At 41.2% G+C, this 23,678-nt stretch overlaps 1 protein-coding gene across 18 annotated transcripts in view; it reads left to right on the top strand.

Moving 5' to 3' along the window:
- dlg2 (discs, large homolog 2 (Drosophila)) overlaps nucleotides 1–23,678 on the top strand; it is a 240,764-nt gene that overhangs the window by 103,484 nt on the left and 113,602 nt on the right. For 13 of the 18 annotated variants that reach the window (XM_074671433.1, XM_074671436.1, XM_074671434.1 and 10 more), the window contains 3 exons: nucleotides 14,205–14,288; nucleotides 14,763–14,927; nucleotides 21,979–22,038. In XM_074671433.1, the coding sequence (XP_074527534.1) occupies nucleotides 14,205–14,288; nucleotides 14,763–14,927; nucleotides 21,979–22,038 (309 nt within the window). The remainder of the gene's footprint in view (nucleotides 1–14,204; nucleotides 14,289–14,762; nucleotides 14,928–21,978; nucleotides 22,039–23,678) is intronic. The other 5 variants (XM_074671435.1, XM_074671438.1, XM_074671429.1 and 2 more) reach the window with 1 other exon arrangement.

Genomic DNA, 23,678 nt, shown 5'->3' with positions numbered 1-23,678 from the left:
GTCAGTCCCGCTGCTTTAAAGAGGGGGTATTCAGCTGTCCCATTTTTGGACATGGATATAAAGTTAAAATACTGGATGTTCAGACTAAACATGCAGGTTTCAAAAGTCTACATATTCATTTATTGTTAAAATCCCTGAATCTGTCTGTAAACTGATCAGAACACTTCACTCTAAGGAAAAGTATGAGATTTTCACGAGATTGGAAAAATAATGCAGTTATTGCTTAAGGATCTTCAACTAGTTCACGACACATCAGAGGGGCGGGCCTTAAAAGCCAAGGTCTGCTCAGAGCTCTGCCCCTGACAGGCCTTCAATGACTGGCCAATCAGAGTGAAGGGAATTTGTGTAGCAGGGAGCCTTAAAGAGACATTAGATAAAACAAAGTTTTTCAGATGGAGGCTGAAATCACAGTTTTCTAAAACACCAGCGAGAAAAAAAAATAGGGATTGATAGTGCTGTAAATATACTCCATAGGTATGTTACTGCAAACTGCTTTTGTTTTCCTTCTCTTCTTGAAACTTGCTTGAATACTTAGTGATTCTCTCGTAATGTTTGAGTGTTCCACTCAAAGAGGAAGGAGGTGCATTGTTCAGTGAATAAACCCTGTTGTGTGCTCATATATGGGCTGAGATTTGTGCCACTAGAAAACTAGTTTTGAAAAAAAAAAGGTTAATCTGAAATCAAATTTAGTCTTTAAAAGTTGATTCAGTTTTACAATTTAATTTCAATTTAGAGTGGCACAACAGTTACATCACAACACTCTGAATTAAATTTGAATTTTAAAACTGAATCTGAATTTTGCAAGCTGAAACTAAATTTTATATTTTTGAGTTTAAAGTGATACTGCAGGATAGAACAAGTTGGGTCCTATCACAAGGTTTAGGGCAGAAATTACCCCTACAGCAGTGTTTTTGTGCAGCAGAAGCCCAGAGCGCTCGCACCAAACACCCCCTCCCTGCTCCTCTGCCGTTTTCCTCTGCACTCAGACGGGGCCATTTTTTACTTGACCAAAAACACAAATAAACGGACTCCCACTGGAAAAATCTGATATCGGTCTGCATTCACACTTTATTTAGAGAATTTTCAGCGTTACTTTCACACAAAACACCACTAAATAAGGCTCTAGTTCTTATGGTGTCGTAAAAAGGCGCTACCTCCGCTGCAGAGCCACAGCTGGCTACGAGGCGCTCACTGCTTAGTGTATCAGTCTCCGCGTGCAGCGTGTCAGATATAAACAAACGCAGGTAGTCTGCCAGACAAATTATGCAATAACTACGTAAAGATGAGTGATTATGAGATCGAGGATGACCTGCTGTTCACTTTGAATAGAGCATGAATGCAGACTGATATCAAATTTTTTCGGTGGGAGTCCGTTTATTTGTGTTTTGGGTCAAGTAAAATATGGCCCCGTCTGAGTGCAGAGGAAACCGGCAGACGAGCAGGGAGGGGGTGTTTGGTGCGTGCACCCTGGGCTTCTGCTGCACAAAAACACTGCTGTAGGGTTAATTTCTGCCCTAAACCTTGTGATAGGACCCAACTTGTTCCATCCTGGAGTATCACTTTAATAAAAAAGAGAGTTGATTCCACAAGCAGATAAAATACAATTTCAAAGCAAGCAAATTCAACTTCAAAAGATAATATTCAGTTTTAGATCATGTTTTTTTTGGATTCAGTGAAAAAAAATTCAAATTTAGTTTCCAGTGTCAGAAAACTCAGCCATACTAATATGTATGAAAAACTCTGGCATTGAAGACAGGAAGTGAATCAGCTGCGAGTCACTTGATGGACACATCTTCAGTCAGCTTTCTCTGTATCTTTTATTTCCACTGCCCTGCACACTCTACTTTACACACTCTGCTCTACACACTCCCCTGTGCACACTCCCCTTTACACACTCTACAGGACACTTTACCCACTCCACACAGAGCTGTTCAGTAAAAGTTTGACCTGCCCTTTGCAGAAAGTGCATCTTAGTCATGAAAGGTCTTTTTTTTCTGTATTATCAAAAGAAAAGGGCACGGGACAAGGTGACACTGGCTAAACTCAGTGTTTCATTTTGACACTTTATGAAGGACTCAGAGAATCTTGACTCTGTGTGTGTATGCGCGCGTGTGTATGTGTTTATTACATTCATGTTTTTTGTGTAGTGAAATAAGATATTCTCATTAAATACTGTATGTTGAGGGCCTTTGCAGACCTTTACTGTTAAACAGAAGTTTTTAGTTGTTCTCCCTCCACTGTGGATTAGATCTAAATTTTATATTATACTGCCCTCTAGTGGTTCTGATAGAATAATACTGTTCTGTGAAGCCTACTGCAGCCTTCACCTGTTTTTACCTGTCCTAGTGAAATATGAGAAGTGTGTACAGTGGGATCTGATCTTTATTTACAGCTCTGATCAGACAATAAGGACTTGGCATCAGCTGTTTATGGATTAACACTCCGGGATGTTCAGGTTGCTGTGTCCCCCAAGGTGCAGTGCTTGGTCTTGGTGATCAGGGGACAGTTTTATCTATGTGGATACTTGATTTAAAGTTATCATTTTAAAAGCAAAGAGTTTCCTCAACCTAGTTTGAAAGTTATTGTCAGACCGAATTCTTTGAACACAGACATTTACAGGTGGAGTCTGTCACATTAACAGTCTGGGTGAGGAGGCACGTACATGCACACCAAGTGAGTTGAGGGATATTCATGATGCTTTGACCTATGATGAAATATCAATATTTCAACTCTTAATATGAATGTTTTTATTAAAATAGAAATTCATATTTTAGGTCAGTTGAATGTACAATACACTTTCCACACCTCCACTGTGGTAGATGGTGCCGAAGAGCTTCTTCACTGTATGTGGCCAATAAACTGTAATACTGTAATAAATATAATTTCAAAGTAGATTCAAAATATTTTCTTCCTAAACTTGATGATGTGGGTTTTGATATCTTAAACATTTATGTTTTCTCTCTATTCTTGTGTCAGTTAGTTTAAAATCATTTGAAGTTTAAGGGGCCGTTTACACAACGGTTTAAGGGTGAAACGCAAAAGTTTTGTTGCGTTTCAGCCTTGCGTTTACACAGAAACAGCGTTTCAGCCGACCTAAAACGCAAACTTTTAAAAACGGCCTCCAGAGTGAGATTTTTCTGAAACGCTGCCGTTGTCCGTTGCTGTGTAAACAGTTAGTTTTCAGTAAAAACACTGACGTCACACTCCGCCTCGCGCGAGTGCATACAACAAGTCAACAGTACAGTTGTTACGATCGTTACGTGCCGTGCTTGTGCTGCTTAATCTGCTGAATCTGCTGACTGTCTTCATAGAAAATTTTGCATCTGTTACTCCACTTTTGCACACCAGATGATTGGGTCAACTCTACTTTGGTGGAGATCTCCCCAAAGCTGCTTCTGGACAAGACAGTTATAGCACCACCTGCAGGCCTGGCATGCTTACCACAGTGTTTTCAGTCCCTCAGCCTTTCTGTGTAAATGCAGTTTTTTTTATTGCGTTTTCGCTGTGTTTTAGCGTTTTCAGATTAAATGTTGTTGTGTAAATGGGGCCTAATTTTCACAGTGTAGTAGACCGATAAAATAACAATCAGTCATGTTTTGTGCAATATTAGAGTTGTTATGAGTAACATTGTTTACACAAAGTGACATTTATCAGCTCCACCAACTGACCATGTCTTTCACTAAATAATTTCTTTGCAGCATTAGTTTAATGTCACAGTAAGTTTAAGTGATAAACTTGACACGCTTTGTTTTTAAGTAAAGTGTATGAATGAAACACTGCATCTGACTTTCAGTATTTCAAACACAACAAAATAGAAAAGTTGTTTTCAATCAAATATTTGGAATATTGCATGATTCACAGTATTGTGTGATATTATTGTATCATGACCCAAGTATCGTGATGCGTATTGTATCTAAGGTTCTTGCCAATACTCAGCCCTAGTCATGTCTCTCGTTTTGTGTTCCCAGCTTAAGTTTTTTTTTTTTCTTCATTTCCAGTAATGGAAAGACAACTTTCATTTAGCATCAAACACACAGTCTGAACCCACTGAGGCTGCTCTGCTGTAAAGAAGAAACCTCTCTGTGGTGGGTTTTGTAGACAATGACACTGCCGTCCTTGTACTTGTGTTAGCAGTTCTGAAACAAACATGCCGTTAGACCTCACAGGGTGTAAACTCTAAAGATAGAAGCTGACTGTGGTTTTGTCATTTTCACCTGGTTTGGACTTGTCAGCACTTTGAGCAGGACTCTAACCTCTAACCCGGGCCGTGTGCCAGAGTGCCCTTCTTCTCTGCAATGGTTTATGTGTCTGTGTAATCCAGAGACTACACGACAGAGTGACTCAGTTACTATCGGCATCCCCTAGATAGACCTGTGGAAGTGGTTGTGAAATGCTCTGCAGGTTTATAGAGACAGATCTTGATCAGGGACCGAATTAGGTACTTTTGTAGGTACCGACCAACTCTGTCTGTAGTACCAAGTACCGATTCACATGAAATCGAACGGTACCATTTTAAGGTACATAAATACATCCTTGTGACTGTGAAGGATTGGAAGAGTAGGAGATTTTCCTGCTGGACATGGACACGGCATTGCAGTGTTTTAAATTGAAAAATAAACATGTTAAATTGAAAAAAATATATATTATGAAACACTTTTGTATTTATTACCACAAAAACACACATATACAAAAAAATGGAACTGTTGAGTACCAGTACTGATTTCCAGGTACCCGGCATTGGTACCATATCATTTCAAATGTGAAAGGTCACCATCCCTAATCTTGAGATCATCAACAACTGATTGATTATTTCTAAGGGCGTATTCAGACCTGGACTGTTTGGTCCACTTTAAATGGACCAGGGTTCGTTTCCCACGTTGGTGCAGACTTTTCATGCAGGTGTGAATAGACACAAACGAACCCTGGTGCGGACCAAACAACCGGACCGAGACCCACTTTTTGAGGTGGTCTCGGTCTGCTTCCGGATGAACTCTGGTGCGGTTCGTGGTTCTCTGGTGCAGGTCTGAATACAAACCAAGGTCCATCCAAACTAACTACAGGATACATGCGCCTTTTGGGCCTATAAAGCCACTGTAACCTAACCGTCTTTGGTTCATACCTGATCCTCCGTCTTCTCTTTAGCCACGCTGTTGCTAGCATGTTGTGGGTCAGGACACACAGAGCATAGCGTCTCCTTGCTGCGCGCATTTGTCTTCGCTGTTCCAAAATTTCAAACGGTGTTGTTAAGCCTGCTTTAAAGGAGCTGCTCTTGAAACTGAAAATGATTTAGCAGCTCTAATAAGAGCACAAACACACATGTTTACCTCCATTTCCAGGTCTGTACTCTGTGTGCCGCCCTTTGTCAGAGCTGCCCAATCAGAGCACTGATCGTTACACACGTGGATGTGTTTACAGAATATAGTCCACTTGCAAAAAGTACAATCTGAATACGAACCGCACCAAACGAAATAAAATAAAGTCGGCTTTTGGTCCGGACCAAACAAGTGGACCAAAGGACTTTTCTGGTCTGAATACAACCTATATGTTATTTCTCAGTATCTGTGATTTTCCCAGGAGAACATGAACCCATGAACTGCACAGAGACTAAAAGACCCTTTGATGACATCACGCTGGCTGACAAAGTTTAGCAGTCAGAAGTAACATGATAAAATGACACAAGATCAAGTCAGGAGTATAGAGCAGCACAGCACTGAGACAGGGAAGAGGAGGGCAGAGGGAGATGACAGGAGGCTGCATGGAGGGGATGGAGCATGAGGATGTGACAGAGAGAGGGAGGGAGAGAGAGGCCAGTATGTATACCCTTGCTCTCTTGAGGAGGGATCTTCCTTCCTTCCTCTCTGCTCTGATCCGTCTGTGGCTCCTCTCCATCTCTCTGCCTGAACACTGAGCTGCAGCAGACTCTGTTTGGACGCTTCTCTTCCTCAGGATGTCTCCTATAGTCAAAAGCCCAGAGTGCACCCCGCTGCTGTGCCACTGTAAAGTTGCGTGCACCAACAACACTTTGTCGCTCATGTTTGGATGTAAGGTAGGTCACAGAGAGTCTCGTTGCCTCTTTGACGCTCTTTTAATGATTTATCTTGTGTGATGTGAGCGACAGAATCACGTTAAATCTTTGAGAGTAAGTGCAGCACCAGCACTCTGCTTTTTCCATCTGCGACCCTTGGAGTCATATTATTGCTTAGTGGGGCTTAATGAGGGCATATTTATAGCTACTGTAGTATTTCTGCATCCCTCCACTGTCACCCTTCATTTATCACAGGGCAGTATGCTCACTCCTCTGCTTTTAATCTGCTGTTATACAAGTCCAACACTCCTCCTCTGTCTCCTCGGTGTTTACCCCTATATCTGTTTAATCTTATTAAAGCTGAGCCAGTGAATGGCCAGTGTGATCCACTCTAGGCTGTATATGTGACCATCATTGGACCAAGATGCCTGTTTTTTCCAAGCTGGTTAAAATGTAAGGGCCTGCACAGTTTCTTTGAGGAGATGTTAGTGGAGTAGACGTAAAAGTTTCAGTCTGTAAATCTCCTGAAGTCAAAGTAATAAGTCCTGAGTTCTTCTTTTTAAATCAGTGAGCGTGGAGTGAGGGGGATTGAAAAGTTGTCAGTCAGACATGAGCTCATGAGCTGAGAGCTTAATTGTGACAATACAGATTTAAGTTTCCTCTTTTCATTCTGACCTTTGCAGACGCTCCCTACATCCCTTGTAAAAGAGATCTTGACCTCAGTGGGTTTTTTTACCTGGTTAAATAAAGGTTAAATAAAATAAAAAATCCAGTCACAGCCTGTTGTGAGCTCAAAGAGTTCACTATGAAGGGTCTGGATTGCAGGATGGCTCGTTCTGATCAGGATCAGGTACAGGCTCATCACATCTGAGCTGACTGTGGTTGGAAAGAGGGGTCAGCTTCATCAGACCTCTGTTTCTCTTAGCAGCTACTAACTAGAAGGCCCAACCTGTGGAAGAATCTGTTGTGGTTACAGCCTGAGCAGTGTGGTCTTCTCCTCTATGTCAGTTGATGGACGGTTAAGATAATTTCTGATTTTTGTACTCAGTTGCTGATGAAATGTAAAATGTAGTAAAGTAAAAAACTTCCCAAAATTACTTTTGAAGTTGTAAAGTCCTGGCTTTAAAAACTACGAGTGTACAAAAAGCTGCTGAGTTACAGTGAGTGGAGTGAATGTGATTGATTACTTACCCCTCATGTGAGCATTAGGTCACATGATCAGCCCTTGCAGTGAAGAGATGAAGGAGCATTGGCTGCACCATGGATGAATCTGAGAAATGAATCTGAGTCTGAGACGTATCTGAGAAAATCCATCAATCAGCTCATTACCAGCTGACTTCAGTGCCTATTATAATAAGTTTTCACAGATTTGGATTTTGCACTCTTTTATTGCTTTCATCAGTCAATCATGGTCAATGAAATTAGGCTTTTTTTCCCCACACAAAATTTGCTGGAAAAAACACAGACTGTATATCCAATAGACAGCGTGGCTCTGCCTTTTACGATTTTAGTTTGAGGCCAAAATACCCGAAGCGCCGCCATTGTACAGCCAGAGTCTGTGCAGCAGAGAATCTGATTGGTTGACAAACATATAGTTATTTTTCTTTCTATAGGGAGTGCAGAATTATAAGGCAAGTTTTAGTTTTGAGGATTTATTTTATTATAGAACAACAACCATGGACTTAATGAACAAGACTCATTAATACCAAAGCTGAATATTTTTGGAAGTTGGAGTGGGGCTTTTTTAGTTTTAGCTGTTTTAGAAGGATATCTGTGTGCGCAGGTGATTACTGTCCATAATTATTTGGCAACTTAACAAAAAACAAATATATACCCTTTTCAATTATTTATTTTCACCAGGGAAACCAGTATAACAGCTCAACATTCACAAATATACATTTCTGACATTCAGAAACTAAACAAAAACGAATCAGTGACCAATATAGCCACCTTTCTTTGCAGGGACACTCAAAAGCCTGCCATCCATGGGTTCTGTCAGTGTTTTGATCTGTTCACCATCAACATTGTGTGCAGCAGCAACCACAGCCTCCCAAACACTGTTCAGAGAGGTGTACTGGTTTCCCTCCTTGTAAATCTCACATTTGATGAGGGACCACAGGTTCTCTATGGGGTTAAGGTCAGGTGAACAAGGAGGCCATGTCATTAATTTTTCTTGTTTTAGACCCTGTCTTGCCAGCCACGCTGTGGAGTACTTGGATGCGTGTGATGGAGCATTGTCCTGCATGAAAATCATGTTTTTCTTGAAGGATGGAGACTTCTTCCTGGACCACTGCTTGAAGAAGGTGTCTCCCAGAAACTGGCAGTAGGACTGGGAGTTGAGCTTGACTCCATCCTCAACCCGAAAAGGCCCCACAAGCTCATCTTTGATGATACCAGCCCATACCAGTACCCCACCTCCACCTTGCTGGTGTCTAAGTCGGACTGGAGCTCTCTGCCCTTTACCGATCCAGCCACAGGCCCATCCACCTGGCCCATCAAGACTCACTCTCATTTCATCAGTCCATAAAACCTTAGAAAAATCAGTCTTGAGATATTTCTTGGCCCATACTTGACGTTTCAGCTTGTGTGTTTTGTTCAGTGGTGGTTGTTTTTCAGCCTTTCTTACCTTGGCCATGTCTCTGAGTATGTCACACCTTGTGCTTTTGGGCACTCCAGTGATGTTGCAGCTCTGAAATATGGCAAAACTGGTGGCAAGTGGCATCTTGGCAGCTGCACACTTGCCTTTTTCAGTTCATGGGCAGTTATTTTGCGCCATGGTTTTTCCACACAGTTCTTGCTACCCTGTTGACTATTTTGAATGAAATGCTTGATTGTTCGATGATCACGCTTCAGATATCTCACTATTTTTGACTTTTCAGAGCCTGTCAAGTCCCTCTTCTGACCCATTTTGCCAAAGGAAAGAAAGTTGCCTAATAATTATGCACACCTGATATAGGGTGTTGATGTCATTAGACCACACCCCTTCTCATTACATGATGCACATCACCTGGTATGCTTAATTGATTGTAGGCTTTCAAGCCGATACAGCTTGGAGTAAGACAACATGTATAAAGAGGATGATGTGGTCAAAATACTCATTTGCCTAATAATTCTGCGCTCCCTGTAGAGTCTAATCTCTCCTTGGCTTTCCCTCTCGACATATTTTACTAATCCTGAAAAAACTACACAAGAACGACAGCTGTCAATCATCGTTAAAAGTGACACAAAACTCATGGCTTCATGCTTATGCTGAGAAAAAGAGTTTTTGGTTCTCAAACGTCACAGCTGATTGACATTCTGGTTGGCTGGCACGAGTTTTACATCTGAAAAACACTGACAAATATGGGTTTGGCATGCTTTGAGCTGCACTTATCAGCACATTTTCGCAGTGTGTGTTGTCGAAAGTATATCTTAAAACAAATGTAAGGGGTACTCATTTTTGTAAACACTCTACATGTGTAGAAGTCCTTAGTAAATAACCTTTGGCTGCTATCACCGCACTGGGTCTGTTTGGATAAGTCTAAATTAATCTTGCTCGTCTGCATTCTGCAGTTTTGCTCCGTTCGTCTTTGCAAAACTGCTCAAGCTCTTTCAGGTTGCACAGGAATCAGGCATTAACAGACCTTTCCAAGTCCAGCCACAAACTCTGTACAGGATTGGAGTCTGGGCTTTGACCAGGCCACTCCAACAATTATCTACACATTGTCGCTCAATTATTTTTTGTTTCATTGACATTGCTTCGTAGAAATCTGTTTTCACTTTGACATTAAATATTTTTTGTCCAGCATTTTTTTGTGTGAAAAAAGCCAAATTTTATTGACCATGATTGATTGATGAAAGCAATAAAAGGGTAAATCATCCGAGGGGGTGAATACTAATGATAAGCGCTGTATCATTGGCTGTCAGCCTACAGCGTCCTGTGGGCTTTCTCTGAGCTGTAATGACCCCTGTTTTAATGAACTTTAATGTTTGAGCTTTTGGACAGAAGTTTGCTTTAAAAAGATATGGCTTTGTTTGTCAGAGTAAAAACTGAAGTATTGAGTTTGTGACTGTGGTGCAGCTGAAGAAGCTGTAGGAGCTTTTGTAGTTGCAAACCAATGCTATAACTGAAGTTCATGAACCAGACGTCATGTTTGGCTGCATGTACCTGGAAATGACTCTGTGTTCCTAAATAATCACCTCCAAGTGTGCACTTGTTCTTCTGGCTCTGACACATCTAGGAAAGTTCAACAGCCTCATTATGCTCAGAGTCAGTGAAGAGCTACTTTTCCAGGTCAGAGTCAAAGAGAACAAAAGGTGACAGTTATTTTCTACCACAAAAACCATCACTTCTTCTTGTTGCTTTCATCTGTAAAAATGAGCAACTAATTTTCTGTCTGTTTAAAGAGGAGGCAATGTTTTTTTGTTTCTTTTTTGAATATGTATTTTGGCCCTTTTGTGCACCCATAGTGTCTTTACATCAGAGCAGAAAAAGAACAGTTTTTCTGGTGTTTTAGGAAACTCTTAATTCAGTCTTTGTTTGAAACACTTTGTTTTACCTGCTTTCTCTTTGGAGACCCCTTACAAAAGAAAAATGTAGTGCAGCATATTGGAAAATATCATATGATATATAAGGTAATTTATTCCCATATATGATATTTAGTTTTTATATTTTCCAATATATTGCAATACATGGAAAGCGGCAATCATTTGTATATTTTGCAATATACTTCATGAATATATAATATATTGTATATATGCCCTCAATATATTATTCTATGTATATCATAATATATCAATAATATATTACAATACATTTCAAAAAATATATCGGTACATATATTTTTCTTTTGAAAGGGACAGCAGGTAAAAATGGTTCATTTAGGTTTGTCGTCACTTTTTATTACCCTTCTGTTGGGGTACTTCACATATCAATTCAACTCCAGAAGGTGGAGCTATAAGCACTGCAGGCTGTTGATTGGTTGAAAGAATGATGGTTGAAAGTCACTTCCTGTGCGGCAGCAGCTGTTGTATTTGTCCTGGCCACACACAACCTTCTCTGAAACAAAGCTTGATTGTTCTTCGTAACAAAGAGCCACATGCTAATCACAAAGAAGACAAACTGCTAGATGTCTTCCATCATTGTGCTTTTTTTTTTTTCCTGTTTCACGTCTTCTTCTTTGTTTTGATGGTAGGTTCTTGTTTTAATTTGATTCATTAGAGGGCTACACTGTGTTGTGCGACTATGCCATCACGTTATTACGTAGTTGACGCTGTTGTCAGCATTCAGCTTACACGTCACCTGCCAAGAAGGACATGGTTAGCTGTGGAAATGCAAACAGGACCGTGCTTTACCAATCCAACTTGTACCAAACTGTGCTGATCCATACCCATATGAACCACTTGGTGGAAGCTATGGGCCGACCTTGGTGTTTGAGGCCCACCTTTCCAACGTGTCATTTACCAGCTGGGAGAGCCTTGTGTGATGACATCACCATTTCAGCAAGTCTTGTAAAGATTCTCCATAGACATTATATACGTAGACGCCTCATTGACTGGCGCTGCCTATTGGAGCTGACATAGCTGCCGGCCGCCATCTTGGATGGGTCTCACATGCAGCCCCAGTGCGTTTATTATACTGAGAAAGGTGTAGAATGCACAACTATTATGAGCATAACTCAGCAAATTTGTACCCGATTTTCACACGGATACGTTTGTTACAAACAACAGAGATGTACTAATAATACAAGACGCGGTCACACATTTGAATACATTCTTTCAAATTAAAATACTTTTTATTGTGCCAAATAATATCTTCAAATCACCACAACAATTGGACGTGAGAAACATTTCTACGAGGTGTAATAATTTTTTAAAGTTTGACCACAGCCCATCTGGAATGGCTGGAAAGACGTATTTTTAACCTATACTGCAGCCAGTCACCAGGGGGAGCAGTTTTTGTGGAGACCTCACTTCGAGCCGAGCAAGCGGACGTCCATTTTTTTTTACAGTCTATGGTTCATACCTCTTTAACTTGAAGCAGAAATTAAAAAGTGATCCATAGTGTTTCTCACAGAAAAAGTGTTTTCTTTTGACTTGGAGTAAAAATTCTGATTCTATAACTCCACTTATCTGTGTGTAATGACCTTTACTGACTCTGTAGATCAGCTGGGACAGGACATCAGAGACACATTGCTGTAGAGCTTTTGTATTTTGGAACAATGACTCAGAGTTTTTGTTTAAAACACGAAAAACATGTTTGCAGCCTTTGATATTCAGTCGTCCTACATCTCTGTGATTCATGTTAACTCTAGAGTGAAGTCTTCATCAGTGACAGGAAGGAAAATATACGAGTCATCTGTTTGTAAAAAAAAAATCCTCCTTTAACCTCTACAGTTTAAAGCCGTGGATGACAGAGGCTCTAGGGCTTGAAAGCGAGGACAGCAGGGGGCAGGTGCTCCTCCCTCAGCTCTCCCTGCTCGTGTGAGGGAATCTAACTGTAGGTGTATGTGAAGCCACAGAAGGAGGTCAGTGCACACAACTGTAAGGAGATTCCTCAGTGAAGGAGCACAGAGACTGAATCTGCCCTCGGCCATGCCAGCACACATTTCCATCTCATCCTGATTCTGCTGGTTAGAGCCGCAGTGAACATCAGAGAGCAGGAATCCTCTCAGTGGGTCAGCAGCATCACACGTGAGCGGTTACGCTGCGTACACTGTGCCACCCGGCCAGCCCCAAAGATACTCAACACTCCCTGTATCTGGACTGTTCTAGGTCAGAGCGGGGTTCAGCATCTTTAGACTAGATGCTTCTCTTACTGACATATTTATTAAACACAAAGTAAAACCCAAGTCCTCTGTTTATTAACTGTTTCTTGCAGTAATTTCTGTAATTCGGTCTCTCTGTGCTCAAACCTCCTTGTTTCATCATCACAGACCGATGACATCAAATCTCACCTGTCCCTCAGGTGTCTGTTGATACCTTATAACCAGTGGTGTTACATACTATGTAAACATCAGCAGACTCTGCTTCTGACCAAGGAACATGTTCTCCATTAGGGGGTGATGATGAGAAAAGATGTCAGGATGGTTTTATGGTGGGATCAGGATCTGGATTTTATCAGGATTGTTTTTCAAATTCAGACTATTTTAATCTGAAAACAAGATTTCTAGCCCAGTCCAGATTTTGTCCGGATGTGGTTTGGTTTAGATTGTGGTCGTGACAGAAAATGTAAATGTTGAAATCATTAAACATCATTTTCAGACCATGGAAGTAGGGTGAAAGCTGGGGGCTGTATGTCTAATTTAGTGTGTGTGTGTGTGTGTGTGTGTGTGTGTGTGTGTGTGTGTGTGGGTGAGTCCATCTGTTTCTTTGTGTTTGCTTCAGTTTTCGATCTCTTCCTCTTTGCTCTGTTATCTGTGACTCTGGAAGGACTGACTGACTGACTGTGTGTGTGTGTGTGTGTGTGTGTGTGTGTGTGTGTGTGTGTGTGTGTGTGTGTGTGTGTGTGTGTGTGTGTGTGTGTGTGTGTGTGTGTGTGTTTGTGAGAGAGTGAGTTCCTCCTCTGTATGGCTCTGTTGTATGGAGGTCTCTGAAAAACTGAAACACCAACAAGGATAAAAAATAAAGATGAAGAAACAGAATGAAACTAAGAACACACACACACACACACACACTCTCTCTCTCTCTCTCTCTCTCTCTCTCTCTCTCTCTCTCTCTCTCTCTCTTTCCTCTCTCTTTCCTCTCCCTCATTTGTGCCACTTTAGATAATAAAACAAATGATGGAGCCACAGAAGAAAATAAATAATCTGAGATTAAATCATAAATCTGCGGGAACAAACTCAGGAAACTTTGTCAGAGGACTTCAATCGTTCATCGGTTTTTAATTTTTAATCAGATTTGATATTTGGCTATTATCACATGTCCAAAATTAAAGATAATCCCTTCATCCTTTAATTAATTTACTGCTTCGGCCTCACAGATTAACCACTTCTTTCATGAGTTTAAACTGAAGTAGTCCTCATTTCTTCCTCTCCTCTGGCTCTAGATGTTTTTTTTATTATCAATAAGGGCCCATTCTCTCTCTCTGTTGACTGTCCTGTCAACACAAAGTTTCACAGAGAGTGAGCATTTGGTTCTGGACTAATCTTTGGTTCTGTTTGCTCTGAGTGGTCACACATGGTCCTGTTGCTCTCTCCAGAACAGGCCCCCAGCAGTTCAGAGGTCACCCACCAACGGCCAGCCCTCACCCTGCATGACCCCTGCCTTGATGAACGCACCCTGGGTGAGAGAGGGGAGGGGGTTTCTTTTCTCACTCCCTCAGAACTGTTTCCTCTTAGTCCTCCAGCTGGACTCAGGCTCACATTTCACCCGTCATCACATGGTTAGAGTAGATTTCACTGTGTGGTGGGTCACACTTCAGAGCTAAAACTCAGTGTTTTCATCTTAAGTCACTTAGATCCAGGTGTATCACTGAAGAGCACTGTCTTAATGACTTGGGAGGAGTTAATCAGTTAAAGTCTAAACACTGAATCATTGAATATACCATAGTTAAATTAATGTCAGATTCTTGGCAGATGAAGGCATTTTCCTGACATGTCATAACGTGGATTAAAGCAGAGTGATGTTGATAATCCAGTAGACAGGATGTGGAGGGGCTGCAGGCTGAGCTGCTGCTCATTAATAATATAATATTTCCTTCTTGTGAAACCTGGGTTCATGTCTCATCACTTACTCCTGTCTCTCTTTCCCCTTTCAGCAATACCACTACCAAGAAGATGACTCCCCTCCCATTGACCAGGGTTTCCCCCGGCTAACCAATGAGGTGCGCGCCCCTGAGCTTGTGCACGTGTCTGAGAAGAATCTGTCTGAGATTGAGAATGTGCACGGTTACGTGTCCCACGCCCACATCTCCCCCCTCAAGGTGAGTGCTCCAACCTGTGCACCATCACCAGCTGAAATATTCCCCAAACAGGAAAGTTAAGTAACAGTTATTCAAGAGTTATTACTTTTAAAAGTTTTTTTTTTTCGCTTCTCTGGAGTGCTTTTCTGATTCTGATGCTCAAACCGGAGCCAAAAGATCCAAACGATAAATGACTGATGTCACATTTACCTCCCTCTTTGCTTTCGTCATTTCTGGCAAACATTCACGTTCCCCATGTTTGCATTGTCTTGATTCAAGGTGCTCATGTGGTTTTGCCCTGTTAACCTTTTTGTTAAACAGTGTCAAACAAATATTGCAGCGTGTTGGAAACAGTAAACCAACGGTTCCTGTATTCTGGAGGACAGAGATCCTTTCAGACAGTGCAGCCTGGAGGCTTTTAGAATAAAAGCTCCAGAGCTGTTACTTTTACTTTTTTTTAATTAATCCCCTTAGGGGAAATTCTGTTTTTACACTCTGAACATGCTATATATACACATGCACAAACAGCACTTTCACACAGAAACATGCACTGATCGAGGTCAGAGTGATGGTGCTGCACCTTCAGCGCACGCCTGAGCAGTTGGGGGTTTTGGTGCCTTGCTCAAGGGCACACGACAGTGCTCAGGGATGTAAGCCAACACCTCCCCAGGTATCAGCCCAATTCCAATCTTGGTCCGCATCTGAGCTTAAAGTGATACACTGGGATGGAACAAGTTGGGTCCTATCACAAGGTTTAGGGCAGAAATTACCCCTACAGCAGTGTTTTTGTGCAGCAGAAGCCCAGAGCACACGCACCAAACACCCCTCCCTGCTCGTCTGCCGGTTTCCTCTGCACTCAGACTGGGCCACATTTTACTTGACCAAAAACACAAATAAATGGACTCCCACCGAAAAATCTGATATCAGTCTGCATTCATGCTTTTTTTTTGAGAATTTTCAGCGCGTTACTTTCACACAAAACACTGCTGAATAAGGCTCTAGTTCTCATCATGTCGTAAAACGGCTCTACCTCTGCTGCAGAGCCACAGCTGGCTACGAGGCGCTCGCCGCTTGGTGTATCAGTCCGTGCGCACGGCGTGCCAGATATAAACAGAAGCAGGTAGTCTGCCAAGACGAAGAGACACAATGAGAACTAGAGCCTTATTTAGCGGTGTTTTTGTGTGAAAGTAACGCGCTGAAAATTCTCTAAATAAAGCATGAATGCAGACCAATATCAGATTTTTTCGGTGGGAGTCCGTTTATTTGTGTTTTTGGTCGAGTAAATATGGCCCCGTCTGAGTGCAGAGGAAACCAACAGAGGAGCAGGGAGGGGGTGTTTGGTGCGTGTGCTCTGGGCTTCTGCTGCACAAAAACACTGCTGTAGGGGTAATTTCTGCCCTAAACCTTGTGATAGGACCCAACTTGTTCCATCCCGGAGTATCACTTTAATCCAGCGACCCTCCGATCCCTAAGCCAAGTCCCTACAGACTGAGCTACTGCTGCCCCAAAGTCAGAAGTCAGAAGAAAAACTTTTACTTTAAAGACCAATAATATTATTGTAGATACACTTCTAAAAGTGCTGTCAGACACTCAAACACACTAAGCCTGTCAGTAACAGACACACATTCCACTCACATATTTGTTGTGTGGGCAGCTTTGCTGCCTGGATCATTTTCAGCCACATAAGCTTCTGAGCTTCTGTCCACTTCACTCCATTAACACCCCCAATATGAGACTATTGATCCCCAGTTTTAAATACACAGGATGTCCCTTTAGCAGGTGTTAGATCCAGAGTATGAGCTGGTGTGTTCAGCGCTCAGCTGGCAAATGGAGCTGGAGTGAGTGTGTGTTGTCATTCAGTGTGAATCCAGCAGAGGGCAGTGTTGGAAACAAAAAGTTGATGTGAGGCTGTTTTAAAAACCTCTGCTGAGCAAACGGTCGTTCCAGTGGAGATGAAACCCACTGCCTGCAGGTTTTCAGCCCGTATACTTCAGAAAAAAAGAAATATGTCCTGCTTCATAATATTAATGTTAGTCTTTATTTATATTTCAGGAGATTTTTCTGTATTATAACACAAACGAAGATGAATGAACTATTCTGTGTGGTTTGACAAGAACACACACACACACCACACACACACACACACACACACACACACACACACACACACACACACATACAATATATATATATATATATATATATATATATATATATATATATATATATATATATATATATATATATATATATATATATATTTATATATATATATATATATATTAGTGCTGTCAGGTGATTAAAAAATTAATCTAATTAATTACAGGATTTGTAATTAATTAATCTAATTAATCACATTTAAATCTCATATCTGCTTAAGGTCCCAAAATAAAGAATTTGAATTCCAGGACATTAACATTACATTGAAAGACATTAAACATTTAAAAATAAGGTGGGAATATATACAACACTTTTTAGGTACCCGGAGGCATAGGGAACACATGAAAAAAGTTTTATGGTTCTATCTTTACAAAATCTACACAGTCCTGCACCTAAGATAAGCTGATTTGATTTTAGGCTGGTTTTTGCTTCTGTCACATTTTTACTCACTGTGGACTCATTTTTCACTGCAATATGAACTTCTATACTTCTATGAGGTCAGGAGAACCAGGGCTAAAGGCTAAAACTGAGGAACTATGTACAAAACACTTAGTTCATGTCTTGGATCAAAGAAAAGTGAGGTATTTTCAGTGTAACATGCTCTGAACACACAAACTGTTGTTCATTGGTGAAGAGCAGCCCCAAGCTAAAACATGACACCAGGAAGATAGACGCAAATTTTCAAAGAATTCTTTAGATTTAAATACAAGACATACATTGATCATTCAGGGCTTGTTTAATGCAGTAAAAAGTGTAGAATTATCTGTTTTTTACAGAATTGAGCTAGAGCAAACGGTTGATTTTCTGGAGATTTTCAAATAGGACATGTGAATAAACGAGATGTGGACGGCAGTCTCCCAAAAATCACTCTCACTTCGCCCCTGGTTTAAAGCATGTTGCTGACGTCACGTGTGATACATTCGGGGACCATCGGAAATTTGAAAATCTGACGAGAACACAACTTTTTCCAAGTAGGACAAACAGTTTGTAAATGCCAGACATTTGAAAATAAGTGCGTCTTTGAACGCCACGCAGGTTTGGGATCCAGATTAATCTGCGTTAATTTTTATAATGCGTTAATTTGCGGTGTAATTAATTAATCTAATTAACGCATTAAAATGACAGCCCTAATATATATATCCTACACTTTTTTTCATAATTTTAGAGCGAATCCTAAAAGTTTGACTTTGTATCTCCTAATTAAGCATGTTTGCCCTCATCATTTTGACTTACTTTCTCAACATTTGACTTCTCTCATAACTATGACTCAATAACTCCTTATAATGATTTTAGGTCTCATGTTTCTTCTTTTCATTGTCAGTAATTTAATCATTTAAATGAGCTTCCACAGATGTACTTGTTTGCAGTGAAATAATTCTTCACAGTGAGAGTGTTCAAAAGATTCAGTGTTGCTGATAAAATTAGAGAAGTAAATCTGACTCTGTAAGGCTGAGAGGTTATTTCTGCTGTCCTCAGGTTAAAGTGAAATCAGTATCCTCGCTGGATCAAATAATGATGATACCTCAGCTGAATTCAGAGTGTTTCAGTTATCTGACGTATAACAGGAGAGAGTCATCACATACCATGAGACACAGCTCTGCTGTTGTTAGATGTTGGCTGGTTTTATTTCAGCCCCTGTCCTTGAGTACGAGCAGATTTCAATGCTTGCTGCGTTCTTTAGAAAGCTCTGATGTTGACCTCTGTCCCCCTCTGCTGCCAGGGGCCCTGAGAGCCTGAGCTCTAGCTGGGCCCTGGTCTGTGTGTCTCACAGAGTGATGTATTTTGGTGCAGTGATGTGATCCAGCAGACTGTTTATGATATCTGACCCATTTTCATACATCATAAAATCCAGGTAATGGAAGTAATGATCCTGCGGAAGACTGTGTGTCTGTGTCTGTGTCTGCGTCTGCGTCTGCGTCTGCGTGATGATCTTCAGACCAGTGCCTCAAAGTTAATGAGAGATTTGTTTTATGTGAAGTGACATACAGGGGGGAGAGACCACAGACTTCATAAGACCACTTCTCTCTGAGGAGAAAGAAGATAAGCCATCTCTTTCTCTGGAGCGAGTTTTGATCTAGATCCTGCTCCAGTGTCTCACTGCACATGTACGGTCAGGTCAGTAATTAAGCCTGTGCAGTGTCCTCTGAAGTTTTACTCTGCATAAAATATGGCACACAGACCTGGTTTTATAGTGGGGTCAGCTCCTTGGTCCTCTTACAGTTCAGCATCACAAACAGAATATTACGCACCATTAAAAAGGGTAGTTAACTCATTGGCTTCCAGCCATTTCCAGAGCAGGGAGCCCCATACTGCCAGCTATTTTAGAGCATTTTGACCAGTCTTTCAAGACCCACAGGGTATTGTATTCTTTAACTGTGTAAACTACCCAAAAAAAGATAGTGGACTCCCTTCTTTCAACAGGAGAGAAAAAGTTTGTTTCTGGCTTTTTCCATTCTTCAGCACTTGGCAGTACAACATGGGCTGGTTTCATCAAAAACACTGGTTTTTGACCAAAAATCAAAGAAAATGAGCTTTGATCAGTTTTTAGCGCTCATCTTTGAAGCTTGGTTGTATTTTCTCACGATCACGACACATACTCTGTTTAAGTGTGAGCTGCCTGAAGTTGTCCAACTTGCAGTGATTCGCCATTGTCTCTCCGTCATGTCGCATCCTCTTCTCATAAACAACACTGATTAATCATCCAAAGACAGCACCCCTGCCACCTATAGGGTCAGTTCCTCAATATGCTATGTCCCCCAGCTCGTCCCCCAGACCATCCCCAAGCCTTTCCCCCAGCCTGTCCCTCAGCCCGCCCTGTTGAAAACCATATTTGACATCAATAGACGTCATTGGCATTTGACAGTTATAATCAAACTGACATAGAATAGAATAGAATAGAATAGAATAGAATAGAATAGAATAGAATAGAATAGAATTGAATAGAAGGGAATAGAATAGAAAATACTTTACTAATTCCCGAGGGGAAATTCAGGAGTCACAGCAGCAATCAAGAAAACGAAAGTATATAGAAAGAAAGTGCAAAAAGGTCCACAAGAAAATAGATGACGACGGCCCGTCCACCACTCTCCAGCCCAGCCAGTCTCCACCTCCACAGGGTCCAGGACTGAGCCTCCCCAGCAGTCTGTTCAGTCTCTGTCTCCTGGATCCCGTCTGCCCACAGCAGGCGAAGCTCCTCCAATGTGGCGCTGGCGTCTGATTTTAGCTCCGTCAGCCATGTCCTTGAACAGCACGATGCCACTCTGCCCTCCGGCAGCCCCTCTGCCGATGGGCTAGCATGGCTAGCTCGTCCATCCCACCGGAGATAGATCCCACGTTCCCAACAACGATGGTTGGAAGGACAGGTCCACGTCGTCACCTCGCAGCTCACACCCGAGAACCAGCACGTCTTCCTCACCTCCTCCTCCTCACCTTGAAGGAAATCATCAAGCCCTACGCTAGTTAGCATTGACATGCTACAGGCTGCTAACAGCTAATTTCACATGTAAAAAATGCAGCCATGGTTACATGTAGGATCTCCAGACACAGGAGAAAAGTTGTAAAAATATCACTGAAGCCACTAAAAGTTTGGTGTCCATGACCAACAATGAATCATACAAAGTAATGATCCTCTCCAAATTCAAAGATGACGAAAAAAAGAGACGAAAAAAATCACAAGAAACAGACAAAGAAGAGAGAGCTGCTGCAACAGGCAGCTACTTGGGCAGCGCCTAGCAACAGCGACATCTGTCGATGTCAATGGCAACCAATGAGTTGGCAGAGAAGTGTTGGCCCTCTGTAAAGTATGTTCACTCAGGACTTAGGTTCCTTTTGCATAAATTACTGCATTAACGTGGTATGAAATGGTGAAAAGCTGAGGTTGCTTTGATAGCAGGTTTCAGCTCGTCTGTGTTACTGGATCTGGTCCTGTGGGAAAATGAAATCAGCTTGGAACAGAGGTTTGTTGATGGTGATGTGGTGCTGCTAGAAATATGGCAAGGTAAAGTAATTTGTGTAAATGCTATGACAACAGATCACTGTGCTGCACAAACAAGAACATGGATACTAAATGAGGCTCTGACTGGTCCTGCAGGTACAGCTGGAAGAAAAGTTCACAAATTTAAAGTTAAGGACAGCAGGTGGTCCAAGGGTATCAAGGGATTGCAAAAGACCTGCTGCAGGACTTGGCTGAAGCAGGAACTAAAGTGTAGTTTGGACTTAATACTAAAGTCCCCATGGTTCAACTCTAAGATACACACCATTACTAACCCATTACTGCGCTACACAAATAGGATCAGCTCCAGTTTGCTTCAAACCAGATAAATAAGCCACAGAGGTTTTAGGATTCTGTTCTGTTGAACGATGAAACAAGACTGAGAATTTTTGGGACTTTTTGGGACTTTTTGGGAGTCTTTTGATCAGTGGTTTGTCTGGAGGAGGAAAAAGATGACAAGATGTTAAGATGACTGTTGATGCCAAAGTTTGTCAGATTTGAGCCCTGTGATGAGATGGTGCCCCTGTAGCTAAGACATATTTTCTCATTGTTAAATAAGAAGCTGGTGTGATTCATCCCCCCTCATTGTTCTCAGTCTGAACCCCTGTGAACATGTCCCCTCCCTGTACCCACAGCACACCTGCTGCAGGTAAGTCACCCAGCTAACATTGAGTGGTACGCAATGACTGCTTGTAAGTGGACAGATTGGACACACAGTGGGGAAACATCATTGGTTTTGGTGCTCCACCAAAAGAAACAGTTTTCTGTCATCGTCTCATTAATGAAAATTAAACACGTCAGAGTCAGAGTTTTTGTCACCAGTGAAGTGTTTCAGCTTGTTGGGTCATTTACGAACATTTATCAACTTTATTTCTGTTCACTAATTAACACTGGATCCTGTCTTTCATTTCTTACCTGCAGCCTGCACTGGTTACCCGTTTTGATCTTGCTTACCCGGGTCTGACCTCAGCAAACTACATGGCAAGTTTGATATCATATATTTTGATTTTATCACACTCTCCTGTGTTTTTGGGGGATGGGAGTTTGGGGTCTAACTTTTCTCATCAGTATTGGGTCCTTGTACCCAGGACAGACAGTTGATGTCCACTTGGTGCTGCATGCACTTTGTTTGGTGTTGTCTTTAGTCCATTGCCTGAAGAAGTAGTCTTTCCCTGTCCAGTGACTCTCTGCCCTTTTCTAACTCCATGTTTTTTTGTGACCCATGTGCATGCCAGCTAATCTCATATGCTTGCTTTGTTGTTTCTGTGATCTGCTGTTGACCTATTAGTTATCATGTGGTTTAACTAGGGGGTATGATCAGGGGGACAGTTACCTCTGGTGAAAGGTGACAGCATGCATTACTGTGCTCTGTGTTTGCCACCTCTGATGCTGAGTTGGTCAAAATTTTTTGATCTGTGGATTCCAGCAACTTGAAAAAGCAACTTCAGTACGATAGAAGAATGGACGAGAGCACATGTTCAGAGTGACCAAAAACGTTCCACTTTACTGTACAGAGAGAATAAACACTGAAGTCACAGCAGGCCCAGAGGAATTGGGAGACAGAAACTGAGAGACATGCCTCCAAGTCATCTGCCATCTCTCAGTAGATAAGATGAAGTATATCCTCTCTCAGGACAAGTTCACACAATAAAACGCTCCATAACCCAGATTTATTCAGGCACACTTAATGACAGAGTCTGAGATTTATTGAACACCTTCCCAAAGACTTTGGAGGACAAAACTTGGAGCCATTCAAGGTTCACTTTCATCACAGGTCTGTGTTAATTCTCCAGGCTTGTTTCTCTACAGTCAATTAAAAAAAAGCACTTTGACTCATCCCTAAGGCATTACAAGTCTATTCCAGCCGTATTATAACTTTATTCCTGTTGCATTACCATATTATTCCCTTAGTTTTACAACTTGATTCCAAAAGCGTAAACACTTCATTCAAGTTGCATTATCTGTATTTCTGTCAAAAAACTTGTAAGTATCATAACTTAATTCCAGTTTAATGTCTTTAGTGCTGTAGCATGAGAACTTAAGTCCTGTAGCATCATAACTTTACTTCATAACCTCAGTATGCCAATATGATTATGATATTATTGCTGTTTACATGACTTTATTCCAGTATTACATGTTTATTCCAGTTGCATTAGAACTTTATTCCAGTATACCTTCTGTTTTCCAGCGGTATGATTATTTTGCCCTTTGTTCTTTTTCCAGTATAATTAAATCATTATTCCAGTATAACCTATGTTTAATCCCAGCGTTACTTCCACATAGTGGCATAGTTATTTTCATTCCAGTAGTATCATTTTTATTCAAGTAAAACTTCATTATTCCAGTAGCATTATAACTTTATATTAGCAGCATTTTGACTATTTCCAGTTTAACTTCTGTGTTCCATCAACGTTACAACTTAAGTCTAGTAGAAATATGACTTTGTACCAGTATAACTTCTTTATTCCAGCTTAACATCTTTATTTCAGTAGCATGACAGTTTTATTTCAGCATATTTTATGTATTCCATTGATTCAAGGACCTTCTGTATTCCAATGGTTATTCTTTTTTTTTCCAGTTTGACTTTTTTCCATGTAGAGCAAAACTCTTATTCCAGTATA

The sequence above is a fragment of the Halichoeres trimaculatus genome, unplaced genomic scaffold (genome assembly GCF_033239565.1).
Source record: "Halichoeres trimaculatus isolate MK-OKI-2021-1 unplaced genomic scaffold, fHalTri1.1 fHalTri1_scaffold_6, whole genome shotgun sequence".
NCBI lineage: Eukaryota > Metazoa > Chordata > Actinopteri > Labriformes > Labridae > Halichoeres > Halichoeres trimaculatus.
The sequence above is the reverse complement of the archived record's forward strand: the minus strand, read 5'-3'. Positions and strand labels throughout refer to the sequence as shown.